Below are 25,797 nucleotides of genomic sequence, written 5' to 3' on the forward strand. Positions count from 1 at the left end.
TTCCTGCCAGGACTGGGAACTTTCTCATGTTTCTATAAAACTTCTTTGAAATATTTCAAAATTCTTACTACAGTTTAGGTTGAACACTGTACCTTCTCTCAGATGTATGTATAGTTGCTACTTGCCATCAATTAATTTTCTGCATCTGATACCTACATCTCAGGGGCTCTCATGCTATATTAGGTGATTCTCTATGGCCTGTTGCAGGACTCCACTCAAGGCAAGAAGATTTATCAGAAGAGTCTTTTCTTTGCACAGCCTGTGTGCTGGTTGCCTAGGAGTGTAGTGTTTGTCCTGAGAACATGTTCCCTCTGTGGTCTCCCATGGGACCACTGTGTAATGGAACTCTGAGACACCTAGTTTTAAAGACCTTTCTGAAAGTTTACAGTACTTTGGCAACCTTATTTTGTATTATACTGTAAACTGGCTTTAAAACTATGTTTCCTGAAAAAGCCAATGTGCAGAATTATGGAAATGCAAGGCTTTGTTGACATGAGGTGCCACACTGAGCTGGCATCTCACTTATGCTTACAGATGCACTCGGTCTTGTGGGCAGGACAGCTCATGGAATGGCAAAGGCTGCTGCTTTGGCTCAACAACAATTAGAATACTTCCAACTACTGCATTGTAGATCTGCTGGTATTTTTACTGATATAAGTTTTCTTTGGGGTCACAACATATTACTTTCAAGATCCTGTTCCCTAAGTTTTCCTCTCAGCATTACTACTTACCAGAATGAATTATATGGCTCAATTAGATTCTCTGCTTGGATACAGTTTTTGAAAACATGCCAGTGATTCACTTCAGCAAATGAGAAGCAGTGACCTCACAATCTGATAGCACGTTATGTTACTGTTGCTTTTTATGAAAAGTGCCATCCTTCCAAGGGAAGCAGAGATTGTATGCAGAGCACTGGTAGGAGTTTAGCTTCTTATTGTAAGAAAAGTCCCCTGTTGCACACAAACGAGGTGTGACTTAGCTATTCCTCTACTTTGCAAAAGACAAGGCTCTCAATAGTTTCCACATCACACCACTATGTCTCTAGCATCCCCAGCTAAATCTTCATTCACACACATACTTTAAAACTAATTTGGAACTTCTTTGAGAAATAAGTTGCGAGGTGATGACAAATATTACTTATCAGATTCTAGTTGAGGTTAGTTTTTTACTGTGAAACTCTACAATTAGGATCAAGTAAATGACCAATGGGCTCATTATTGTTCCTTACAAGTGACTGGGATACAAGGAAACATTCTAGGAAGATCTGAAGCCTACTACAGGGGATTTAGTATCTGTTTGGCAGCATTCAGCAGTGTGGAAAGTTTTAGGTAACTGTGACTGAAAGTCCCCCCAGCTATATCCAGAACTTCAGTAAACAATGTGAATGGAAATTCAGTAGAGACCTGTGTTTGTTCCCTACAGACTGCCTCCACAGCAGCAGACAGCTAAATGTGGATATACATGTGTTAATCCAGAAACTTGTATACAAATTATTCACAGGGGGAAAATTTAACTCCACAACCAAACTATCAAACTGCCACAACAGCTGTTTATGTTGCACTTATACCAGAAACCTAACTTAAGGCTGAGATCCCATTGCAACTAGTGCAATCACTGCCCCAGGAAAATTGCAGGCTATTTTCTAGACAAAGTACACAAAGGGCATAAAATCAATTAACAATGGTGAGAATAAAAGCAAAACAAACAGTAATAACACCTGGGTGGCTTTTATGAACTGCTTCTCATCATTAGGCATTACTGGGGTTGGTTCTGTGTTGTCACACAGTCCATGGTGTGTTTATCTTTGGACCAGTCTCTCTAGGGAGATACTGTTATCCTTGGTTTATATATGGGGAGCTATGACTCAAATAAGCACCAATATTGCATGTGAGGTAGGGAACTGAGCCCAAGTCTCACTGATTGTGCAGTACAGCCCACTCCCTGGAGAACTTCTGCAAATTGCTTAGTTAATGGAAAGGTACTGTGTTGAAGTGTCATGGGAGAAACAGGTCCCTAGAAGAGGTTTGAAACAGAGTAAGAGCCTTATAAATTCTCCTGGGAATTTATTTCACATATGTATCAAACATCTGAGGAAGAAATGAACAAATAAATCAACATTGAGAGACAAAATGTCATTATCAAAGTATCAGTCATCTTGTAGATCCCAGCAATCTACTTCAGGACTTCCAAAGAGCTGGTCGGTGCCAGTCAGTGGCAAAAGCCAATCATGAAAGTAGGTCCTGTGTGACAACTGAGTGGGCTATACCAGCGTGAGATACTTCATGTCACAGAGAAAAAGTTGGAATTAATCTGAGCAGGTCATCTAGCCCATCACCTTGCCCAGAGCAGAACTGCTTATAATGGTATGTCTGATAGACGTATGTTGTCTGTTCTTAACACCGTCTAATGAAGGTGACTTTGTTCTCTACTTAGGCAGACTACAACAGTTTTTCATTTTCACTGCCATTAGAAAGTAGTCTAATGCTAATACTGAACTTATATCTTGCAGTTTGAACTCATTACTTCTCACCAACCTAGCTGGGACATGAAGGGCAGATTGATTGCTTCTTTTCACTCCGTAGCAGTCTTTTACATATTTGAAGACTGATAACCTATCTTCCTAAGTCTTTTGTAAGGGACTTGGTTTGTTAAGCTTTTTTTCATTCCCTGATGGAAAAAATTGTCTTCTCATCTCTTCTACATTAAAATGTTTCCAGTATTCCCATCCTTTCTTGAGTGGAAATCCAAAGCATTCTGGTGCATCAAGGTAAATTCATAGCAGAAGGCACCTGGGGTTTGCACAAAATCTGTATCTCCCCTTAAATCCCAATTCCTTTCCCTCTTCAAAGTGATGCTACAAAGTGAATCCCAGATGTTCCCAGAGGTCCCAAATACAGTCAGGATTGTCAGTTTTTGCAAGGATTGGCCCAGTGATGGGTATCCCAGATAGAGAAGGGGATGCATTCCCAGCAGTCGGTCAGCATTCATTTCGTGGTGTGGGTTGAGTCGGGGAGCAGATCGCCGGGACCAGGATCCTCCCTGCCAGGACAGCCGGGCTGCACAGGCAGAGAGAGGCACCTGGCTCAGCAGCCCGGCACTCACCGGGGCATTGTGGCCCTATCAACAGCGATGATAAAATCTGCAACACCTGTTGGATTATCTGCCACCTCACCGTCCTATTTCTTAAGTATCCCGCCTATGCTATTGTCATTAATTAGCATTTCATCATTAACTTAGGCAATCCTCATCTCTAAAGGACACCTTTGTGTTCTCTCAAGTTTGTTCAGCGACCCAGAGGGGCTGTAATTACAGCACCGGAGGCGGGAGATCTTTAATAAACGCTTTCTCTCTCTCTCTCCGGTTTGCCCACCGAGCCCAGCGCTGCCGAGGCAGGAGGCTCGGGCAGGACGCGCGGACCCCTCGGGGCCGGGCCGAGGGAGCGGGAGCGGGCGGCCCGGGGCTCATTGCGGGGGGGCGGGCGGTGCGGCGGGGCCCGCGCGGGGAGCGCCGGGCGGCGCCTTCCGCCCGCGCGCCCTCTCACCCGGCGGCGGTCGCGGCACAACACGGAAGCGATGGCGGCCGCGGCCGGGGAGGCAGCGGGAGGCGGCGGCGGTTCCCCGTCCTCCGCCCGGCGGCGGCTGCGCATCATCTCCGGGCACCTGCGGGGCTCGCCGCGGGCCCCGGGGCGGGGAGCGCTCTCCCCGAGCCCCTGCAAGGCGCAGGGCGGCTCCGCCGGGCCGGCCTCCGGCTCCATCCCGAAGAAGCGGTGGGTGCGGGCGGGGGTTCCCGCGGGCCGCGCCGGCGGGGCCGGGCCGGGCGGTCTCCCGGAGTGCGGGGCCGGGGCCGCGGGCTGGGGCCGCGCTCTGGCAGCGCTCTGCTCCCGGCCGGGCGCGGGCCGGTGGGGCCCGGGGAGGCCCCGCGTGGGCTCTGCGGGAGGAGCGGGGTTCCGGCCGGGCGGGAAGGAGCGGCGGGAGGAGGCTGAGGCAGATGCCAGTCGCGGGTGATGTAAATGGCTGAAGCCATTCACCGCTGCGGGGACTGGAGGAAAGCGAAAGGAGGTGGTCTTCAGCCTCTTGCCTGTTTCTGTAGTAAGTGGGATGGTGTTAAAATGGGAAGTCGTTCATGATCATCTGCTTCACGTCTGTCGATGTGATGGAGAAGTTTTGTTTTTGCAAAATACTTTGAGGCTGCTCTAATGAGGAATGCAGCACGTGTGAAGAGCAAGGTCTGTGTCTCCTCTCGGTCCTCCCCTGTTCATAGAAACCTTCAGCTGATGTGAATACTGGCAGAGTGTGCTCATGCATTAGGTTCTAAGAAAAGTTTCTTAGAAATGAATAATTTTAGAGCTATGAAATACTTTTTCATGCTGTCTGTAGTAGTAAGGAGTCAGGTCACATAACACCAAGGGAAGACAATCAAATTGTCTAGTTCAAAGTTATTTCACTGGCTCTTGGATTTGTTTTTCTGCTAGATTTTTGTAAGAATGCTATGGTTATAATACCATTATGTAGTTCCATGTAACTTATTATTCTGAGGCCCCCTTTCTGCTGGGACTTGTATTAGTTTTGTGACTTTCTTTTACTGCTCCCCCTTTCTTAGATGTGGATTTTCTATATGTATGTTGGCTTGCTATCTCACAAGAGCATTTTAAGGCTTAGGTTGCAGACAAGCTCCTGTTCTCTCTTGAGCTCTGAGCAGGAACTACTGTGTTAGTGCATGGGGGTAGTCCAGAGGCAGACTGGGCAAGCAGTGAATAGAAGAGCTGTTCCTCGTTTGAGGAAAATCCATTCAACCCATGCTTTGCTCTCAACCTTTTAAAAAAGAGAGCAAGGAACAGCCTGGATTCTCCTAACAGGCAGTTTGTGGCCTACAGTCAGAAGCTGAACTTGCCTGCTTTGGGAGGACTGGGATGTCATGCACATGCAGTCAGATGTGAACAGCTTTGAAGGCATTTAGTTCTCATTGAGGGGAATTTGATACTTGTGCTGCTCACTGGGACAAATGGGTTGATCTGAAGTTGTTGCCTTCCATATTGAGTTTTTGTTTGTTTTGAATCTAGGAAGAAATCACTGTTTCCAGAAAAATACCATCTTAGTTATTTTTCAGGAATTTATTTAAATGTATTGCTATATAATTATTGCATCTGTGAAGAGCAGGAGAAACAAACTTTTGTGAAGGTGCCTGTGACCTGAAAGATAGCTTCCTTCTCTATGGAAACAGAGGCTTAGGAAACTTAACATCTGTACTTCTAGAAGTTACTGACATTGCTGTCCCATATTAGGACTTGCTATAGGATCATAATGGATTAGTATTTTTACTCTAAATAACTTGACCTGGACTCAGAATAAAAATTTGCTCTGGGTGTGTAAGGGAAAGCTTAGCTTGTTCTGAAAATTTGCTGGAAAGCTTAGCTTGTTCTTCACCAGAGGTATAACTTTCTTGCTCTACTTAGAGCCCAGCTTATTTGTATGTGTAGAAACAAGAAAAACTTAAAGGGAGCTTTATCTCTGTCCTTAGTTTCTGCCTGAACATCTGAGATATGGTTGAAACACATCTAAGATACTGTATGGGAAAATTCTGAGACTACAGTATAGCTAGGATATGAGGATCTTGGTTGAGCTCATGTTTGAGGATAATACCCAGGTTTTGGAGTGATGGAGGAGAAAGTTCTGTTGCCTTCACTGATTTGGGGGGGGGGGGGGGGGGGCAAGTCTTGAATGCCTGAGTCTTGTTCTAGTGACTCCCAGCTAATCTGGAGCTGATTTTTATTTGTGAGGCTGAGAAGGTTGCTGCAAGAGTCTAGTAAAAATAGCTGACCTAGAGACAGTGTGTGCCTCTTTTTGGTAATAATAGGGCAATCCAAAGCTGGATGATGTTTTCTTGTAGTCTGTTGAATGCTGATTCACCTCTACTGCCTCTTTTGAACTGTTATTTTAATTTTTCCTAGCAAAGCTGTAGCCAAAAGTACCTTAAACAAAATCTTTTTTCTTTACCTGTTGCATCTGTCCTGTAGTGTTTGAAATAGTAGCAAAGCTCTAGACACTGCTTTAGCAGATTCAGGTGCACTCTCCTCATGTTGCATTTCTTCTGTGAGTAAATGGCTTTCTTTGATGGAAAGGGCCCCTTTGTAGTACTTTAGGTCTGTGATGACAGAATTTTTTTTCTGGCTGTTTTTCTAACAGTCAGTACACAATGGCCTTTGGAAACATGGCTTTCTTGTTGATATTCAGCAACCAAACTGCTAAAGATCTTATCCAGACATTATTTCTCACCAGCCTGGGGAGGATGGAGATTACATGGTATTGGCTGGAAGTCTGTGGGTCTCATCTTATTCTTCTTGCTTCCAAATAAAAATGCTTTGGAAGACTGAGCAATGCATTTGCATATTGATGTATTTAAGGATTGTAATACGCTTTCTACTTTTTCAAGTTTTAGTTATTGAGAGGGAAAATTCCTCAAAACACAAGTAACTATGTATTTGACTATCCTCTTGAGGGAAATCTTAGGTGCTGTGAGAGTAAATAGATGTTATTTCTCAGTGGCATTCCTGGCTTAAATGTAATATTTTAATTGAGTGTTGCCATGAAAGCTGGAATCATAGTTACACAATATGTGTTGAAGCCTGAAGAGGATTATAGGCATGCTGAAAAAGTTGGTAAGACAATTGAGCTGTAAAATGACTCTTCCTTGAGATTAGCTTTCCTGTCCTTTTATGTTATGCTGTTGACTTTTGTTGACTGGTAAGCTCACTTTACTGGTGAGACTTGAATTAAAAACTTACTTAATCTTCAGAATAACTGTGTATACATGAAGTGTTCAACTTGTACTGCTTTGGAAGCAGTCAGGTGCTGCAACTTCCTAGAACAGAGTTGTACCAGAGTAACTGCTGGGTGTGCTCAAAAGTAAGAGTCCCTTAGAGATGGAATATGCACTAATGCTGATCTCATCAAAACTTGTATAGTATGACTTACTCAAACTTTCAATGATTTGGTCTTTGTTGAAAGGGATAGTAATTGATTAAGTTTAACTGAATGTTGACTCAGTAGCTTGTAGGCTTAAAATTTATTCTGTCCTGGAGCAACAGAAAGCTGGACAGGATCTGATTATCCTCTCTCTGTGGAAAAGCTGCTTTCCTAGGGGATGAAGAGAGGCTTGTGAATATCTTGTAATTATTATGGGCATACTGTTACACAGGGTGATGAGTGCGTAGTGAGCTATGTGTCGAGTTCACAGGCAGGTTGTTCAGGGCAGTGTATTAATGTTGCTGCACCTTCTTTATATAGACACCTGCAATTCTTGCTGCTAACGATTATGATGTTGTTATGCAGCAACATGAATAACTCCTACAGGATTGGTACTACTTGAATATAACACTCTCTTCAGAGAGGCTTTGTATCTTACCCCCAATACTCAGAGCAATCTTTATAATAAAGACTTCATCCTTTAGAGAACAGTGTTTAAACAGCACGTGCTAAGCTGTATCCTGGTGTAGGTGATTTCTGAGTTTAAGGTGGTGAAAAAGGATGAAGAAGGAAAGGGCTGGTGGCACTTCACCAGTCTTAAGAAATCAGAAGAGTAAGAACCTGTTGCATTGAGGAAGGTGTGGCAGTTCACAGGAGGTTCTGTGATTGCATCAAAGCAATTAATTGTTAGTCAAAGGTAATACTTGAGGAACAGATAAAGAAGATTCTCTAATGGAAACATTAACATGAAAAAGTGTCATAATCTGATGGTAAAAGTGACTTCATTTGTTACAGCAATTCATGTCTAACACATAGCTCCAAGTAGTTGCATGTCAGGAAGATGGAATGTAGGAAATCTATTAAGAATTTAAGTAACACACTATTTATTATTAGATCATTTGATACCAAGTAAGCCAAACTGGATATATTCATTAGCAAAATTTTATTAGAAAAAGAACCTAAATGAACGTGTGAAGTGTTTACTATGTGAAGCTCAATAAAGATTATTATATGAAAGCAAGTAGCAGTTTACAGCAAAAACTGAGAGAGTTTTTTAGATCAGCTGTTTGATATCTACTGAGACATGAACTGTTATGTGCAAGAAAATGAATGTGTATATGGCTGTTTATTTAAGCTTGATGTGCTTATTTAAACTGAATAGAATTAGAATAATCTGATAATGCAATAGATTAAAGTAATTACTTGGACTAGAAGCTACTTTGAGCTGAAGCAAAGTAAGAAGATCAGTAGTGTAGTAGACTGCAGTCAACTAGACTTTCCTGAAGTGTTAGTGCACCTCTTTGTAGAAAATAAATAATGTGGAGTATAAAAAAATCAGTTGCAGGTTGAATGTGATGGACAAGCCTAATGCCTCTGTAGTGTTATATCAAAACTGGGCTATTTTGTGCAACACCATTGGGGTTGATGGTGTTGGCCAGAAAGCTTTCTTGAGCTGTGATGTATTTGCTACAAAGCATGCTAAAAGGTTCTTTATGGGATGGGTAAAAAGGTGTCCAGGAAATTAATTTACTTGTGCAGAAAAATGGCAGACAGTTGATTCCTTCATTAAGTTACTTCTTTTAAGACAGCAAAGCAGAGTTCCTGGTTTTGCAAGCTTTCAGAAAATACTTCTCAAAGGACTGATCTCTTTGTGCTGTTTCATTTACTGCCTGGAAGTAGCCATGTGTGTGCATTTTGTAGTAGAGGAGTCTCTTCAAAGATAGAAGTGAAACTGGTGTCAGCTGAAGTAGTAGGTGGAATAGGAGAGCTTCTAGTAAAGAATTTTGTTGCATAAGAATCATCATTTGGCCAAGTGTTTACTGAGAAGAATGACTGTAATGTCTTGGCTTTGCTTGATCTTTAATTCACACTAATTGACTGTATTTATTGTGGAAGAACACTAGAGAAACACTAATTTCCCTATTCCTTGGGGCTTTATTACACTGTGGTGAAGTGAAGAGTAATGAAATAGTCAAGGCTAAGAACATGTGTAAGAAAAGTGAACACTTGTTTTATCAGAATAGTTTAAAGAAAAACATTCTGCTTTTGAGTACCTAAACCCTTGATGTTATGCCTAAAATCTGGTTGTCTGCATTTGCTGCTTACTGTAGGTTTAAACAGTAATTAGGAGCCCAGGTTTGTGTTGCTGTGTAGGTATTCAGCAAACAGAATAGCAGCTGAATTGGTGTATGTGCAGCTGCAGGGGCTTAGCTCAAAGTGTGGACTACAGACCCTCGAGTCTAAAATGAAGAATATTCAGCATCTCATCACTTAGGATTACAAGAAATTGCTTTGACTGATTTTTATACATGTATTTCATGGAATCAGTTTCAAAGGCAGCAGTAAATACACAAACTTAAAATGTGTCTAAGGTTATAAAACAGGTGTTACTTGACTTCAGACTTGAGAACAATTATATTGGGTTTGCTGCAGGGAAGGTCTTCCAAGAGGGAAAAAGCATAAGAATGACAAACACAGCAGATACTCTCTGCCTGCAGCATGGCATTCCTCTCCAGATAAATGATGCTTTCACAAAGCAGTTCTTGAAACAATTCCTTGGGCTGCATGTTCTCTCTTTATTTCAGGCACCTGATGCTGATTTACTACTGGCTTCAGAAGCTCTCTCTAGTGTTGCTTGGTTGAGAAGTGTGACTCTATAATCTGAACAGAGACGCTGCTCCAGGGGAGAGGAAGAGGGATCTTCTGGTACCACTCATGGAAAGGGTTCTGAATTTCCAGCTGGGGGGCTGGATTGGTAACCCAAAGTCCAACTGGGGTAGGCTCTTAGGAATTCTCCTTGGGTAATGTCTTCTTGTAACATAATACTGCCTCAGTATTACTGCACCCACACACTGAGTTATGCAAGAACTCTGCAACTTGAAAGACTGTGTTACATTAGGTAAATACTGGTGCTTAAGCCCATGTGCTAGCCCTTAAAATTGCCACTTTTGCTGATTTTCAGGCATCTGCTGGCTCTTCCATTGTGCAGCAGAAGTGCCTGTGAATATTTTATGTGTATGGGATTTTAATGCTGAGTATCTGCTGGTGATTGAATTGACAGTGTCAGTGGTTATTGTGAGGAAACTGATGGGAGGATCTGGGCTTTGCTCCATCTGAGTCACGTTTCTCCAGCTGAATTGAACTGCACATTCATCTTGTTTCTCCAAAGAAGCCTTGGCTATCTGTGGAAGACTGTGCTTATCCTTCAGCTTCCTGTGGGAGAGATGAGTACTTTTTCATCCAGTCACTGTGCCAGTCACTAAAACCTAAGATTTGTGCAGTGCTGGCAGGTACAGTTTGTTGCAATAGTGTAGTCCCAAGGCCTCTGCCTGCCCAGCTGAGTGACTGGATTCTTCAGGAGCTCTAGATGAGCTGGTGGGCTGGTGGCCACCCTGCTGCCCCCCAACCGTAAAATTCCTTATCCAGTGAGTCAAACTACTTTAGTGTTGGGCATTGTAATGAAAGTGGAATATTTAAATTCACTTAAACTAGTCACACTGTGTTAATGTATTGTCACTGCTTCCGTGGTGACTTGTTTTCTTTCAGGCAATAGAATTTCATTTATATATACAAACATGCACGTTAAAAACCTTAAGCAAGGTTTGATTTGTACTAGTTTGTATATTTCAGTAGTGAATTTCTATCATTTAAGTTAGAGGGCAAGAAAGTACTGGTCCATTTCTACTATTTCTAACTAAAGCATTTCACATTTCTGTCAAAAATGAGATAGTTCATGAGCTTGATATTTTGTTGAAGCTAATGTACTAAATGAATAGGAAAGGTGTTATCTTTAAATAAGACAGTTTGGGTACAATACTACAATAACATTAGTTTAAAGTGAGAATAATGTCAGATGTTGGTGAGAGTCTTGGCTATATATATATATTCTTGGAAAGGAGTCTGAGAAGAAAACCAGAAGGGTGCATAAATTATATCTTGCTACAAATACCACATGTATGTGCAGCATACTCATTCCAAAAAGAGCCCTTCCTGTCTCCAAATAGAAACCTCAGACTTGATCAGTATAGTTTTGAATATAAAAATTGGATGCTTAAGTTTCTTGTTCTGGTGTTTACCTGCCACAAGATATAGTACTGCCCATTGTGTGTGGTGGTGTGAAGTCCCCTGCCTTTGTGTTACAAGGTAGCCAAGATGTTTAGGTCAGCTATTCTTCTACAAACATGCAAACTGTTATTTTAGATTTTAATGTAATTATTATCATCACACCAATGATGGGAGCTATGCTGTCTGACAGAGTAAAGCTTTGTGTACTTAATTTTACTCAGGAATAGTTTGACCAGAAAATAAACTCTTAGGAGTTAAAGCTCTTAAACTGTTCTGTCTTTTAGAGCCTGATCAAAGTGCCAGGTGGTTTAACACCAACCTAGGAAATTAGGCCTTTAGAACAGGCAAGCAGATGGGAGTGTGGTTAGTGTAGCAGAAAACCCTCATATCTGAGTCTGTCTTTGTGTCCTTAATTAATAATATCTCCCCATGATTTTGTGGGAAGTATCTGCCTGTACTGATATCAGGACTAATGATAGTTTCAAGCCTGGCATTATCAGTTTATCTCATGTCACCAGTTTCTTTAGGGCCTGGCCTTTTGTGTCTTGCTCTGATTGTCTCCAAATTTGCAGGTAGTTTCTCTAGCCTGTTTCATGCATCGTTGTTGGCATATTTATTTGGCACTGCCTTGCAAGAGGACTTCCCTCTCTAAATTAGAGGGGAAGTTTGAACCTTCTTCAATTTTTCTTAATAATATCAAGTCTATTATGACTTTACAGGATTCAACAAAGTACAGAGGTCAGGTATATAGAAATACTGCATTTAGTCAGCAGAGGGAGAAATTTTCCCTTGAGGAGGACTGTAGTGATTGAGATTTGAATGGAACATTTAGTCATTTAGTTTAAAAAAAAAAAATCTCTTGAGCTGGCCATTTCTATGTCACCTTCTTCTCAGCTGGGAGCAGCTCCACTGTGTATGTCTTAGATTCTTTGTGGACCATCATATAAATATATGCAGCTTTTATAAATATACATACATAGAAATAAGGGTAAAAATGGGCAAGTCTGCATCACATGTTTTAAGAACCCTTTTTGATAATCTGTCACAACAGCACAATAGCACAAGGCATTCCCATGCTATGGAACATGAGTGGATCCTTTTTTATTCTGAAAATATTTAGATGTTACCTATTTATATGTTGATGTTTATGTATAGAGTGAAAACCAATCATCTTTCACACCTTACCCCTTGCCAACTGGAAAATATCACTGTGTCACTAGTGGTCTAATCCTCTTTCTCTACACAGAAGAAAAACAAACGAATCTCTTGCAGTCCCCACAACCCCATGTACTGCTGCAGGCTGGGGGCAGAGGGCTGGAAAGGAGCCCAGCAGAAAAGGACCTTCAGGTGCTGGTCAGCAGCGAGCTGGAGTGAGCCAGTGTGTGCCCAGGTGGCCAAGAAGGCCAAAGGCATCCTGGCCATGGTGTGGCCAGCAGAGCTAGGGCTGTGATCATCCTCCTGTTCTCAGCACTGGTGAGATCACACCTCAAATCCTGTGCTCAGTTCTGGGCTCCTCACAACAACAAAGACATTGAGGGGCTGGAGTTATCCAGTGGAGCAGGTGAAGGGTCTGGAGCACAGATCTGATCAGGAGAGGCTGAAGGAGCTGGGGGTGTTTGGCCTGGAGAAGAGGAGGCTCAGGGGTGACCTTGTCACTCTTCACAACTCCCAGCAGGGAGGTTGTAGCCAGGTGGGAGTCAGCCTCTTCTCCCAGGTAACAGGAGACACAGGATGGGAGGAAATGGCCTCAAGCTGCCCCTGGAGAGGTTCAGGTTGGACATCAGGGAAAATTTCTTCACTGAAAGGGCTGTCAGACATTGGAACAGGCTGCCCAGGGAGGTGGTGGAGTCACCATCCTTGGAAGTGTTCAGGAAATGACTGGATGAGGCACTTAGTGCTGTGGTTTAGTTGGCATGGTGGTTGGTGAAAGGTTGGACATAATGATCTCAAAGGTCTTTCCCAACCATAATGATTCTATGATTCAATACATTGTGCAATGACTTCAGCTGGTGGTTCTTTTTATAGAGCATCTGGTCTTCCAAGTCATAGGAGGCAATCTGAAGGAGTAATGGCTGTGGTTTCAGAATTTCCTTTGCTGTAAGCTATACACTTTTGCTATGTACTTGATTTCTTGAATTGCTTTCTGGTAAGACTGTTTTCCAAAAACCATATAACAGAAAAGCTTTTTGGATCTGCAGTATGCTAATATTGTCACTCATGTTTTTTTTCCCTTTAAGGCAAGAACTTTTGAAGTGGAATGGATGGGGATATAATGATTCCAAATTCATCTTCAATAAGAAGGGTCAAGCAGAATTCACAGGGAAAAGGTAAGTTGAAAATTTATGTAAATGAAGTATCTTAATTAGTGGTTTATTTGAAAAGAGTTTAAAAGCTGCACGGTACAGTTAATTCAAAGAGGGCAAAGAAGTTGCTTCATTTTATAGGATAGGTTATTCTGCATTTAACAGATTTATGGAATTTGTAAGTCTATACACAGGAGTCTGACATAGTAAAATAGACTGTGGGGCTTATTGAAATGTTTATTAAAATGTTATAATGACAAATTAATGTGAGTCTTCTCTGTAACTTGATATAATCTGTGGGTTAATGAAATTACTGAGAATCTGCACCATGTTCTAAAGCTTTAGATGACATGCAGCACGACAGTGCAGTTTTCAGAATCTCTTGAGCATCAACTAGTTGCTTTATTAAATTTCCACTTTGTTTTGGGTTTCTTAACCACTGTGCATGGAGCTACTTTATCCTCTGAACTTAGAACTGAAGAGCAGTTTTTATTTTTATGTTGTTGTGGCACCACTTCTGATTTATTACCCTCTAACCCTTTATGCAGCAAGCTTGTTTTTCTGAGAAATACATTTTTTGAGGAACAACATTAAAATTAAGTCTGCTTGGGGATCTCTCAATTTTGTTCTAGTGGAATTTAAACCTGTTGCCATCTTTGTGGTTTGGGTTTTTTTTTCCTTCTTGAGTGGAAAGTAACCTTGCAGTCTCCTCCCTGGTTTGAAAAATACACTTTCCATGAGAGTTAAAAGAATGCAGAAGAGAAATAAAATTTTGTCTTTCCTAAAAGTTCCTTCCTAGTCTTTGAGTCTGTGAACTTGCATGAATTAGTTGAGTCAAAGCTGCAAAAACCTAACTGGGATCTTGAGCACTTCAGCTGTTAATTTTTTGATCTTCAGGCCCAAATTAAAATGCAAAGCCTTGTATAAGCCAGTTCACTGTATAATATTAGGGAGATTGTGTACAGAAAATCAAAGTACACTAAACAAGAAAAAGGAAGGCCAGGAATTATGTTTTTTTCAGGAGGAAGCATCAAGGCTTCCTGACTGCTCTGTGACTGATATGTCCATATTCTAGAATGGTGGGTTTTTTTCCCCATCCACACTGTCTCTGAGAAATAACATTAGAAATACCTTGTTGGGCCACACCAGTACAATTTCTGTAGAATAGTTTGCCACAGTGGCAGAAGGAGAGTGAAGTGAAGACAGGAGAATAAGCATTGGTACAGGTGATGTAGATGCCTCATCCTGTCAGTACCCACTAACAGGTCTGTTGTCCATGAGTTTGTCTAATAACCTCCAGTCTGCTCATACTGCCTGCCTATGCAGCACCAAGTGGCAGCAAGCTCGAGGTTCTACTTGTGTAAAGTACCTGTGTTTTGCAACAAGTATCCCTTACTGTTTTGCAGGACTAGGTGGATGATAGTTCTTAAGACTCAGTTCTATCCACTCTTACATTTTCTCTCCATGATTGTGGTGTCTTGGGCCCTTCAGTCTCTGCTTGTAAGGCCCTTTGTACAGTTGATCTCTGCACCCTCTCCAGCTCCACTAGATCTTTCTGGAGACGGACAAAAACTGTGTGCAGCACTCAAGGTGTGCATACAGCAGTGTTCTACAGAGTAGCAGAAAGAGATGAACTCTCTTCTTTCTTACCCCTGCCCAGATGATGCAGAGCACTGTGGGTTGCTGTTGTATGTGGTCAGTGAAGATGCCATGATACTGACTACCAGTGGGATTCTGCCTAATATGCAGTAATGCTTTTCTTTTGGCTGTTGCAATTACCTTAACTTCCATGTTTTTTTGTCTGCTTAGTTTTTTTGGTTTTTTTTTTTAAGGTCCTGAGTTCCTATCAGTGTAATCAATAAACCCTGCCCTTTGCTTCTTAAGTTAAACTTATCTTTCAGACTGTAGAACCTTTTCTTCAGTACTGTAGCAGTGTATTTTCTTAAATAACTTTTGGGATGAACACCTGTGGAAATATAAAGGAGTGTGGGATTTCATGTTCATTGTATCCCTTTTATTCACTTTCTGTTTTTACACCATGATAAAACTCCAAGGATTAGTAAAACAGGATTCCCCTTTATGAAAGTTGTCTTGACTTTCCCTATAGACCATGTGTCAAATGATCTTTTTTGTTACAGACTGCCATCTCCACAGGGATAGATGATGCTTGCTAGTCTGAGCAACTGAAGCTGTTTTTTGGAATGTGTCTGTGGCAGGTGCTTTTGGGGGGCTTCTTGCACCATCTTGTGTGCATACAAAGCTTGCTTCCTGATCAATCATGCATTGCAGTAAACTAACTTCTTCTATGCTGTGACTTCTGTCTGTGTCTTAACTTAGAAGTTTTGGGGTTTCTGATAGCTTTAGTTGTCCATTGAGTGAGTGATTAAGGTTACCCTCTCAGTCCAGCTATAATGATAGTTTGGCAATACTAAGAAGTAGGTCTGGAGAAGAAAACACACCAAGCTGACCTGGGTCTCTGCCTTCATTGCAGACTCTTGATGCAAATGCACTAAACTTTCATTGCTTATTGCACTTTCCTCTTCAAAGAATTCACTTATTTTTTGTATGGGTTTGATGAAATAATAACAGCTGTCGTAGGAAGAATGAATACTCTCTTCCATGCTGATGAGTCTAGCTTGAGTTAAAGTTGTAGCCTTTTAGTTCTAGGATTAGAGCAGAGGGTTTGTCAATGGAAGAGCTGGGGGGTAGTTGAGATGAGGAAACAAAAAGAATTGATCATTTTGTGGAACAGGTGACTCAGTTGTAGAGTTGATTGCATCAGCTGTGAAGGACAGGGTCATAACTGGATTTACAGTGACTGAATGATCTTAGAGGGGAGACCCAGTTAGGTCTAGTGCAGTGACCCAGGTGAAGACTATGGTAAGGATTCTCAGCTGCTAAAAGCTCTTAATGTCAAAGGAAGATCTTATTTCTTCTCTCTTCTGGGAATACTTTGGAACACATGAACATGCTGAAGGTGTGTATATGTATACAATTAGTAGCAGTAGTTTCTACCTGTTTTCAGTGTGTCCCCAGCCTTCTGTGTTTTCATATGTGATCTACATGATCAAAAGCAGCTCCTCTGTCTCTTGTCTGTAAGTCTGCCTTTGTCACATGGCTAAGCTCTTGCCAGGCAGTTTGTGCTGGAAATAATTTTACAGTACTTGTGGATTCTGATGCTTTTTGATGATGAAGGGGGAACCTCTAATACTGTTTCTGTTTCCTTGAAAGTGTAAGGTGTGCTGAAATGGGCTTGTGTGTCTGAGACTGCTGTTGCCATTGCAGTGTGTCCTCTGTCTGTAACCAGTATGTAAACTCAGGTGCTGCTTTCTACACTACTGCAAAGGACAGACCTTTCTTAAGAGTGGTGGGGTGGGATAACTGCAAAGCCTTGTGCCCAAAGCAAGTGATATCATGCTGACAAATGATTTGATTCTGTGTGAAGTAAAGAACAGCTAAATACAATGAAATACTCAGTTGCATGAATAGTGAATGTGCAGAAGCCTTGCAGGCTTGTAGGTAAAGAGTTTCATTCAAAACTTCTGTTTGTGCATACATAAAATTGAAAGAAGTGTATCTGACATACATTCTTTTAATTTAAAATGACCCTATTGTAATATTGACTTTTCAGGTACAGATTAGGTGGTATGGTATTACCAACTTTTAAGGAATGGATAGAAAAAACCTTTGGAGCAAGTCTGGAGCACAAAACTACCTCTAGAGTAAGTAAATAGCTGAACCAGTTCCTTTTGAACATTAGTCTTGGTGATAATCAAGACCACACTGTTAAAGATGATTCAGCTGTCACACATAATTGATTTAAATATAGTGTATTAATACTACAAAGTTTTTGGAAAAAAAAATTGGTGTCGAACTACTATGTGAAACCTTATATGTCTTAGCATGACTTGTGGTTTCAGGATAATTGGTAATACATTTATTGAAATGAAAGTTTCCAACAGAGGGAGTTTTTTGTCCTGCCTGTAGCTTGCCTTTCAAGACTGTAGAAAGTGTTAGCCAAGAGGGAATTGTTTATACCACATCGATGTTATTCATGATAGCGGAGATAGAAAATACAGGGAAGTTAAACTGTGATGTGTTTTTGGTGTATTGAAAGATGTCAAAGTTCTTATTTGACAGTAATTTTTATTTACATGTCTGGGTGTTGAACACTGACTATCAGAATACTCAAGATTGAACGGAATGTTTTCAGAAAAATAACACATTGGGAATGTTCTAGGTTTTGGAAGTCGTACATACTTTGCTTTTTAGAATCCCTTTGAAGCTTCAGGTTCCTGACTAGGTAGCTGCTGAAGCAGTATTGGAAGCAGGCTGTGCTTGTACTGTGACTGTAGCAACCCAGCTTTGGGTAATGGTTGTACCCGTCTCTTGAGGGAGTTCAAGTTTGAAGCAGGTAATCTCATAGAGCCTGAAAACTTAAATGTTTCTTCAGTCTTCTATTCATCAAGACATTTTTTCATCTGTGGTTTAGAGGATCTCCACCTGCCAATAGATTTTGAAAAATTCATCTGGATGTGTTTTTGTTGATCAGGGTTGGTCTTAACTGACAGCTGCTTTAACTTGCTGTGAACAGAGTTCTAGAGAACTGTTGTTCCCTTTTTACATGCAGAGAAAGGATAGAGCAAAGCAGAATTGCAGGACAAGTACATATTTTTTAATAATACCCTGATTCTGCAGTACATCTTGCAGACCAGCTCCCTAGGATATCTGCCAGCAATGTTGAGTGCTTTTCTGTTATGTTGTGCCCCTCTGGTTTTAATGGTCTTGTAATGTGAAGCAGACTGACTACCTTGATATGGGATAGGACTCTCTGGAGTCTCCAATATACAGCTGGACTTCTCATAGCTAGTCTCAAATAGCTATAGTCCCTCATTTTCATGGCTGTCAGAACTCCAAGGTGTATTTCAGGTTGTCATGCCATGCTGGGTTTGGAACTTCTGCTACCACCTAAGCATGAAGAAACTCAGATATAGGAGCAGCAGTAGGGAAGCGATCTCTTGGTTCATTTGGCCTTCTGTGCCATCTCCTCCTGCCTCTTTCATGTAAGATTGGAGGGTTCCCTGTTGCCTGTGACTTTTGTGTTTTAATCAACAACAGTTAATATACCTGATTCTGTGATCTTCAAGATCTGTTGATGCTCTTTATTTTTTTCAGACCAAACTTAACACAGAGAGCAGTTTAGATCTTGTTCACATAGGTTTCCTGACTAGCTTTTCAGGGTGCAAATTTTAAGATATTTCAGTCCTATGAAAATAAGTAAAGGTATATTTTTGTTTGTCACTGTGCATAAGATTTTTATAGATAAATATTTTACTTCTTAATCTTGAAGATTAAAAGATTAAAAAGCTTGTGGAAGAGTTAAAAAAAAGAAGATGCTTAAAACCATCTGCAAAGAATTGTTATTCCTGTTAAGTAGTTCATGCTCTCGACAACAAAGATCTTCAGGCACTTAGTGTTCAACTTGATATGAAATAATTCTGTCTATGGAAATCCATGAAGAAACAAAAGTTTGAAGTCTAAATTGTAAACACAGCTAGTGAGGGTTTTTCTTAAAACAAATGATCTGAAGATCTTTATTTGGTACCTATTTGTTTCTTATGTTTCCTGTGTTGGTGTCAGAGTTCTTTGGGCTAGCAAACAGTGCTGTGTGAATGTGCATTAATAGCAGAATAGTAGGAGCAGCAGTTCAAGACCACATTTACATCATGTTTACTGTGACTGGCTTTTAAAATCCAGGTGTCTCAGTAGTGGAGTGCCTCTCACTTAACATCACTTAACTTCAGCTTCTGTGTTTGTCGATGACAAGATGAATATATTGAGGGAAAAGGCTTTTTTTAGCTGTCTGGCACCTTATGTCAATGATTACAGCATTGTCTTTAAAGCAAGTCAGGATGGCACATAGGCTCTTCCAGAAGTCAAATCACTGTTAAAACTGCATTTTCATTATATCATATGTTCCACATGAAAATTGTAACCCAAGCTTTTGGCTATCCACTTGAACCTGTGAATGATGTCAGCTATTGCTAATGAACATCTCATGCACCTATTTCTTCCTGAATCATTCCTATCAGTACTCTTAATTTCTCCATAACCTTTCATAGTTTTTGTAAGGTGGACAGTCCATCACAATGATACAGCTTTCCTGATAAGTTTAAATCTTACCTTCATCAGATCTCACAACTTTTAGACTCAGCCTGTTCAGAATACTGCTGCTGGTTTTGCCATATATTGGCAAAAAGTATCAGCTGCTTTGAAGGTTATGTAGAGCAAAGATAGGCAAAACTCTGTTCTAGGAAAGAAAACTTGGTTGTGAGTATACTTTTTGTAGAAGGCAAACTTCAGAAGATGAAAGCACAGTGAATTCCATTTTATTATTCTATGTTTGCATTTGTCAAGAAGCATAGGTAGGGCTGTCAAAGAGATGTCTTAAATTTCTTTGACTAGATGGGACATTACTGCACAATACTTTTTGATGGTAGGGTTGTAAGCAAGTTCTTTCTGGCATCTTTTCTGAGAGCTCTACAGCAATGGTGCAAGCACATTCTTCTCTTTGGGTTGATGTCAGTTCATTTTCCAGCAAGGCTTGCATGGAAGAAGTGTGAAATCATTGACTCTTTTAACTAATTTTTGTTCAGTTCCTGATTTTTAGAAGTGTATTAAAATCAAAGACATGGTGTTAAAACAACTTTCAGTTCTGCTGTCGGACTTGAGGGCTTTTGTTAACAGGAAATAAGACTCTTGACCAACATTTTCTTTTGCAGTAAGACTTGAAGTCAGGAAGTTACATTTTAGTCATCAGACAAGCTTTTTATCTAATTAAAGAACTCTTTGTGATAGAATACATATTCCTTTAGGGAGATTACCCATATTTGCTCCATTTTTAAAGAGAAAAAAAAGGCATGGTCTTTTTGGAATCTTCAAAGTACGTAAGATTCTTGCACTTAATGCCTGCAAAATATATTTTTTTAATCTGGACCTTGTAAAGAATTCTTGTTCTCTGAGTGGGTTTAAAAAGTTGACACATGAACTACATTTTTATGTGCCCAGTAATTGGAAGTGGAGTTCAGAAAAGAGGGTTAAGTGGTTGTGTCTACACTTTGAGAAGCTCTAAGAATGCTAGACAAGACATCTGTTGGAAGAACCTGGAAAAATGGGCTGTTAGAAAATCTTAAGCAGAGTTTTTCCCTCTGGCTTACAGAATCTTGATTTAAGGTCTGTTGGTAAGTCAGAATGTCCTGTGTAGCTTCTTGGAAGGAAGAACACCTTTCCCAGGTCTTCTTCAGGACTTTAGATGGAGACACCTCTATGTATGTGACTCAGACAGGGGTTTTGTGGGGTCTTCCTTAGAGGTGAGGTCTGCTTAATGCATGCTAGTTATATTATATCAGTCAATCTTAGTTTTGCCTAGCACTGGACTAAGCTCATGTATTTCTCCATATTTATCAGGAGAAGGAAAGGTAAGAATGTGCTACTGAAATAAAACTTCTTGTATGCAGAGTAGGATAAGCTGGATTGGTGGTTTGAAGCTGTGAAGGAGAACTGATGTCTTTCTGATATGGAATAGATGTGTTTGGGTATCAGTCAGTGTTAGCCTTTTTTTCTTATTTCTGTTGTACAGAAATACTCTAAAAGTGAACCTGTCTTTAATGAATTTATTTTCTTGTATTGTAGGCATCCTTAAATGTTAATGATGTACCTCCATCCATTGTAAATGAAGAATTTCTTCAGGATCTTAGAGCCACTAAAATCTCCTATTCCCAGGATGCAGAAGATAGGGTATTCAGAGCTCATGGTAAGAGAACTTCATTTGTATAACTGTGCTGCTTTCGACACTTTCTTGTTTGACCTTGGTAACTTACTTTTTGTGTTCCAGGTCACTGCCTACACGAGATATTTGTACTCAGGGAAGGAATGTTTAAGCGAATTCCTGATATAGTTGTATGGCCTGGTAAGTTTTTGTTGTCTTTTCCCTTCTGAGCTGGGAGGCCATTGTTTACTAAACTCTTGTGTTTCTGGTCAGGGTAAAACTGCCTCTTGGTTCACTGACTTCACTCGTCTTTACAGAAACTGAAGGAATTTTCTCATGAATGGTAATCATGATTGTTTAGCATCTGGACTGCTGGTTGTGTCTGTGAAATCCCATGATTTTGTAGAGAATTCAATTTATTATTAAATATAGCTGAAGTTTGTTGACTGATGAATTCACCACTTAACCACTGTGTAATGAGAACGTGTATGTTCACCAAGAGCAGTTGTCAAAAATAGCAGTCTCAATTTTGGGTTCTAAAGGTGTACATGATGCTAGAAGGATAGTGAAATGTTTGCATTGAAGAACTTTTGGTTTTTTACATGCTGTACTTTAGTAAAAAAAAAAGTGTATCTCCTGTAACTCCTATCAGAACGCTTTACAAAAGATCAGTGACTGGAAGAAAGAGCAGTGCAATCTGAGTATAGGCTAGGCCTGCTTGTTTCTGTCTAGTAAAAGCATACAAATGCTTTGTTTTTACTTGAGTCATGTGCTCTCTGGTCACTAGGAACTACTCCGTGTGCCATTCTTCAGTAGTGAACCAAAAGGTCATTTGATCTAAGGAAATGTCAATTTCTGTTCAGTTGTATGATTCCAACTCTTTTGTTACTTTTTATAACCCTGATAGCTGCACTGCATTAAAAACTCCAAAATTTCTTGTAAGAACTTAGTCCTACTCAGTTTTTCCTTCTTTATTTAGAGGAAAAAAATCACATATGGGAAGCATGGAAAGAGGCACTATAAGATGAAATTCATTACTTGAAGCCAGGTGCTTGAGAGCACTGGTGACTGAACAGTACTTAACCACAACTTCTGTTTTGTGTAGCTCCAAAAGCTGAAACAAAATGATTGACTACCTTAATTTAGAACATCTCTGTATGACAAGAGCAAAGTAGCCAGAGTTTGGAAACTTTATTTAGTCCTGCTCATTCTTTGCTGTTTGTACAAACTCATGTATGCAATGTATTTGATCCCTTTTTTGATCCTTTTACTTGGCTGTGCACAAGCACTTCCCCTTCCCTCTTTGACCAGGTACAGAATGCATCCTGAAAAACTAGATTTCATCAGCAACTCCTCTTCTGAAACTGAATGTCATTCAGGAAGAAAGAAATGTGCTGTCCATCGCTCAGAAGAGACTTATTTCTCACTTAAAATAAACTGGACAGCCTGTTTTCAGTAAAAGCTTTACATATGATTTGTTCTCCAAAATACCTAGATGAATTGTTAACTGTTTGGTGGCCCATCTTGCCCTGAGAATTTGCAGGAGGTCTCAATTCATGAGTAGAGCAAGAGACTAAGCCTGTAGTTAGTTCTTCAAATGTAGAATTGTTTGAGTCTAAACTTTACTCTATAACTGATATTTCCGAGCCCAGCTCTTATTTAGTGCCTAACTTTGAAATGTCTTCCTTGCTGGTGTTGGAAAAGGGGCTGCTGCTTAATGAGACTGCAGAATTTAGTAATAAGCACAAATAACAAGCACAAAATCTGTTTTTTAACTGTTTGTTCTTTTTTAGTTTGCCATGAAGATGTAGTTAAAATTGTGGAATTAGCCTGCAAACACAATCTCTGCATAATACCATTTGGTGGTAAGCAAAATTATGAAATCTCCTAACTGTTTAAAGTTATTCGTGAAAATGTCTTCAATTCAAATATGTGTTCTTCATTACTTGTGCTCTGTTCCCACAATGTGTATAAATTAGGGGATTTTGTTGCACTATTGAAATTCAAAGTTTCAGAGAGGACTGTGGTCAAACACTACCTCAAAGTTTTTCTAATTGCCTTGTAGATGTTGTTCAGTAGAAACTCCTGTGGCAAGGGGTTTTCAGGAGGTATTCCAGATACAGAGTACAGCTAAAAGCCTGTACAATCTGTGTCCTCCACAGCCTAAAGAATTCATAAAGGACTTCCAGCTTTCACTGGGGATGTCTTCTCCTCTAAGCCTGCTGAAGTAGAGTTGTGAGCTACCTTGTTTTGACATAGAGCTTAGGAAGCACGGGGTTTCAGCTTTCATGAGCTCATTCTGTGATAAGTTTTTTGTCAAGAACTCTTAATTCTGTGGTATAAATCTGTGTGTTTTACTTCGTTCTTGCTTATGCTGTAGGACAGCCCTTGCAGAAGGGCATTAACTATTTGAGAAAATGAGCATTTCACTTGAAGACCATACCAAACTTGGGCAGCTGGTTCCTCTCTAAACACTGTTACCCTTGCCAGATGCATCTGAAGGGCTGCAGAACTGCTAAAAGTCACCTTTTGACTCATAGTAGTAAACCAGCAGACCTGAAAGCAGCAATATTGACTATTTCTTGTTCACTCTCCAGGACAAAGAAACATCTTGAGGTTGTTTTCCAAGTTTGTTTCTCGTAAACTACAGTCAGCTTGTGAGGTTATTCCAGTAGCATTTGGTATTTAAGGACAGCACCACCTTTTCCATCACTGGAAACAAAGGTGATGGACCTCACTGCTCCTGCAGAGTGTTTTATTAGCTGGCACTTCCTCTGTACTTGCCATTGTCTGCTCTTCTCGGAGCCTGTTGTGGATCTGGGGGATCCTACCCTCTCTTTTCCTATGGCTGTGGCAGTCTTGGGAAGCAAAAGGCTTCTTGGAGGCTGTTCTGCACCATCCTGTAAAGATACATTAGAAACCACTTCTATGTCTTATGCTTGATTTTATCCTTTTTTTATAGTTAAAGCCTTTTAGTTGATTTTTCCTTTCAGATAAGTATTACATTCCTGTACTAGGCAGACTTCTTATTCCAAGTTTGTAGGTTGAAGTGTAGTGGCTTCTATAGTGATAGCTAAAGAATATACAGAAACCATAGCTCTCTGTTTCTTGAATGGCTTTGTAATTTCTTATCCTTCTTTGTTTTAAAGCTCTGTGCTGGGCTTAACAGAAGCAGTTGAGATGGTCACAGAATGTCATGTTTGTTATGGAGTGCTGCTAAAGCATTGTTCAGCTCCACAGCTGCCTTGATTTGTGAAACCTGGAGAAAGGGGTAGCCTTAAGAGGCTAATCACTAGCCTCAAACAGTTAACTTCAGTGATCTTTCTTTATTCAGTTCTATATCAGAAAGGAAGGAGAGAGGCATTCTATTGGAAGAAAAGCTACCTGAGAATCTGATGATCACAAAATATTCCCATATTTGCAGGAGGAACAAGTGTCTCTAGTGCCCTTGAATGTCCTGAAGAAGAAAAAAGAACAATTGTCTCCCTGGATACATCACAAATGGTATGATGTCTTAAATAATTTTTATTTTAAATTTTTTAAAATCACCCTACAGTTACTTGGGTGATCACTGCAGAATGACATTTCTTTCTTTTCCAGAATAAAGTAGGGCTGGAAGTATTAATCAGCACCATGATTATTAAACTGGTACTACTTCAGTTTGTTTTTCTGATACTAGTCCTGTACTACTTCATATGATCTGTATACATATTCAATTAAAAAAAAAAAAATCACTGTTAAGCCTTATAGCAGCTTCAGGTGATCAAACTCAGAGAAAGCTCCTCTTCTTCTATATTGGAATTTGTATCTGAGGATAAATGAAAGGCTAGGAGGAAGTTGTTATTGCAAATTTCACTAGTTTTTGCACTAGACTTCAAATTACTTAAAGTAAAGATTGATAAGGTGACCTAATATATATAAATCAACTTGAAGGATAAGCTTTCACAAAATAACTGGGGTTTTTGTGTAGATAGCATCTTGAGAATGTGAAGTTCATAGCTTTATGGCAGTCTAGAAATGAAGTTCTGTAAAATTTATTGCCAGTTTTCATCTTTTCATTATGAAGGAGCTTTGTACTTTTAAAATGCTAGATTTATGGTTGCTTGGTAATGAGATGCTTCAGAAACAGCTCTGTATCTTTGATGTAAGGCTCTACTGCCTTCAGGTGCTTGCTGAGCTTATTAACTCCTTTAGCCTTGAAGGTAAGACCTGGGGTTTGGCTCAGTTTTCTGCACTCAGTGGTTCTTCAGAAAACAGTGATTTTTTTTTCTGCAGAAGTGGTACTTGCATGTTGAAGGAAGCTCTTCAGGTCTCTATGCAGAATGAAATCCAACAAGTGACTAGTGACTCAGGCCTTCATTTGAACTTCTTGATTTATAGCCCACAGCTTTGACTTCAGTCAGGTTTAGGTGTGGCATGGAAATGTGGTTAATTCCTATTATCTTGCTTTTTTGTCAGCTAGATGTATAAATAAGCATTGAGTCAGAAAATAAACTAATTTCATGTGTGTTGAATGACTGCCAGCCAATTTTGTCATCATTAATGAAGAGAGAAAATAAGAAAATTAAGGTGAAAGGAAGCATTGTCAAAGTTAAAACATATGTGTCTCAGAGCTGTTTAGATGATTGCTGAAGCTTTACTATTTTAATAAACACTTAATGGTTATCTTTATCTTATATATAGGGTCCCTATTGCATAA

General features: G+C 40.2%; 1 protein-coding gene across 2 annotated transcripts in view; it reads left to right on the plus strand.

Annotated features, from left to right (window-relative positions):
- Nucleotides 1-3,557: 3,557 nt before the first annotated feature.
- Nucleotides 3,558-25,797, plus strand: part of AGPS (alkylglycerone phosphate synthase) — a 46,750-nt gene continuing 24,510 nt past the window's right edge. For both annotated transcript variants that reach the window (XM_059853181.1, XM_059853182.1), the window contains exons 1-7: nt 3,558-3,766; nt 13,265-13,354; nt 16,962-17,052; nt 21,023-21,143; nt 21,225-21,299; nt 22,892-22,963; nt 24,523-24,602. In XM_059853181.1, the coding sequence (XP_059709164.1) occupies nt 3,573-3,766; nt 13,265-13,354; nt 16,962-17,052; nt 21,023-21,143; nt 21,225-21,299; nt 22,892-22,963; nt 24,523-24,602 (723 nt within the window). In that variant the 5' untranslated portion in view covers nt 3,558-3,572. The remainder of the gene's footprint in view (nt 3,767-13,264; nt 13,355-16,961; nt 17,053-21,022; nt 21,144-21,224; nt 21,300-22,891; nt 22,964-24,522; nt 24,603-25,797) is intronic.

The sequence above is a fragment of the Haemorhous mexicanus genome, chromosome 8, assembly GCF_027477595.1.
Source record: "Haemorhous mexicanus isolate bHaeMex1 chromosome 8, bHaeMex1.pri, whole genome shotgun sequence".
NCBI lineage: Eukaryota > Metazoa > Chordata > Aves > Passeriformes > Fringillidae > Haemorhous > Haemorhous mexicanus.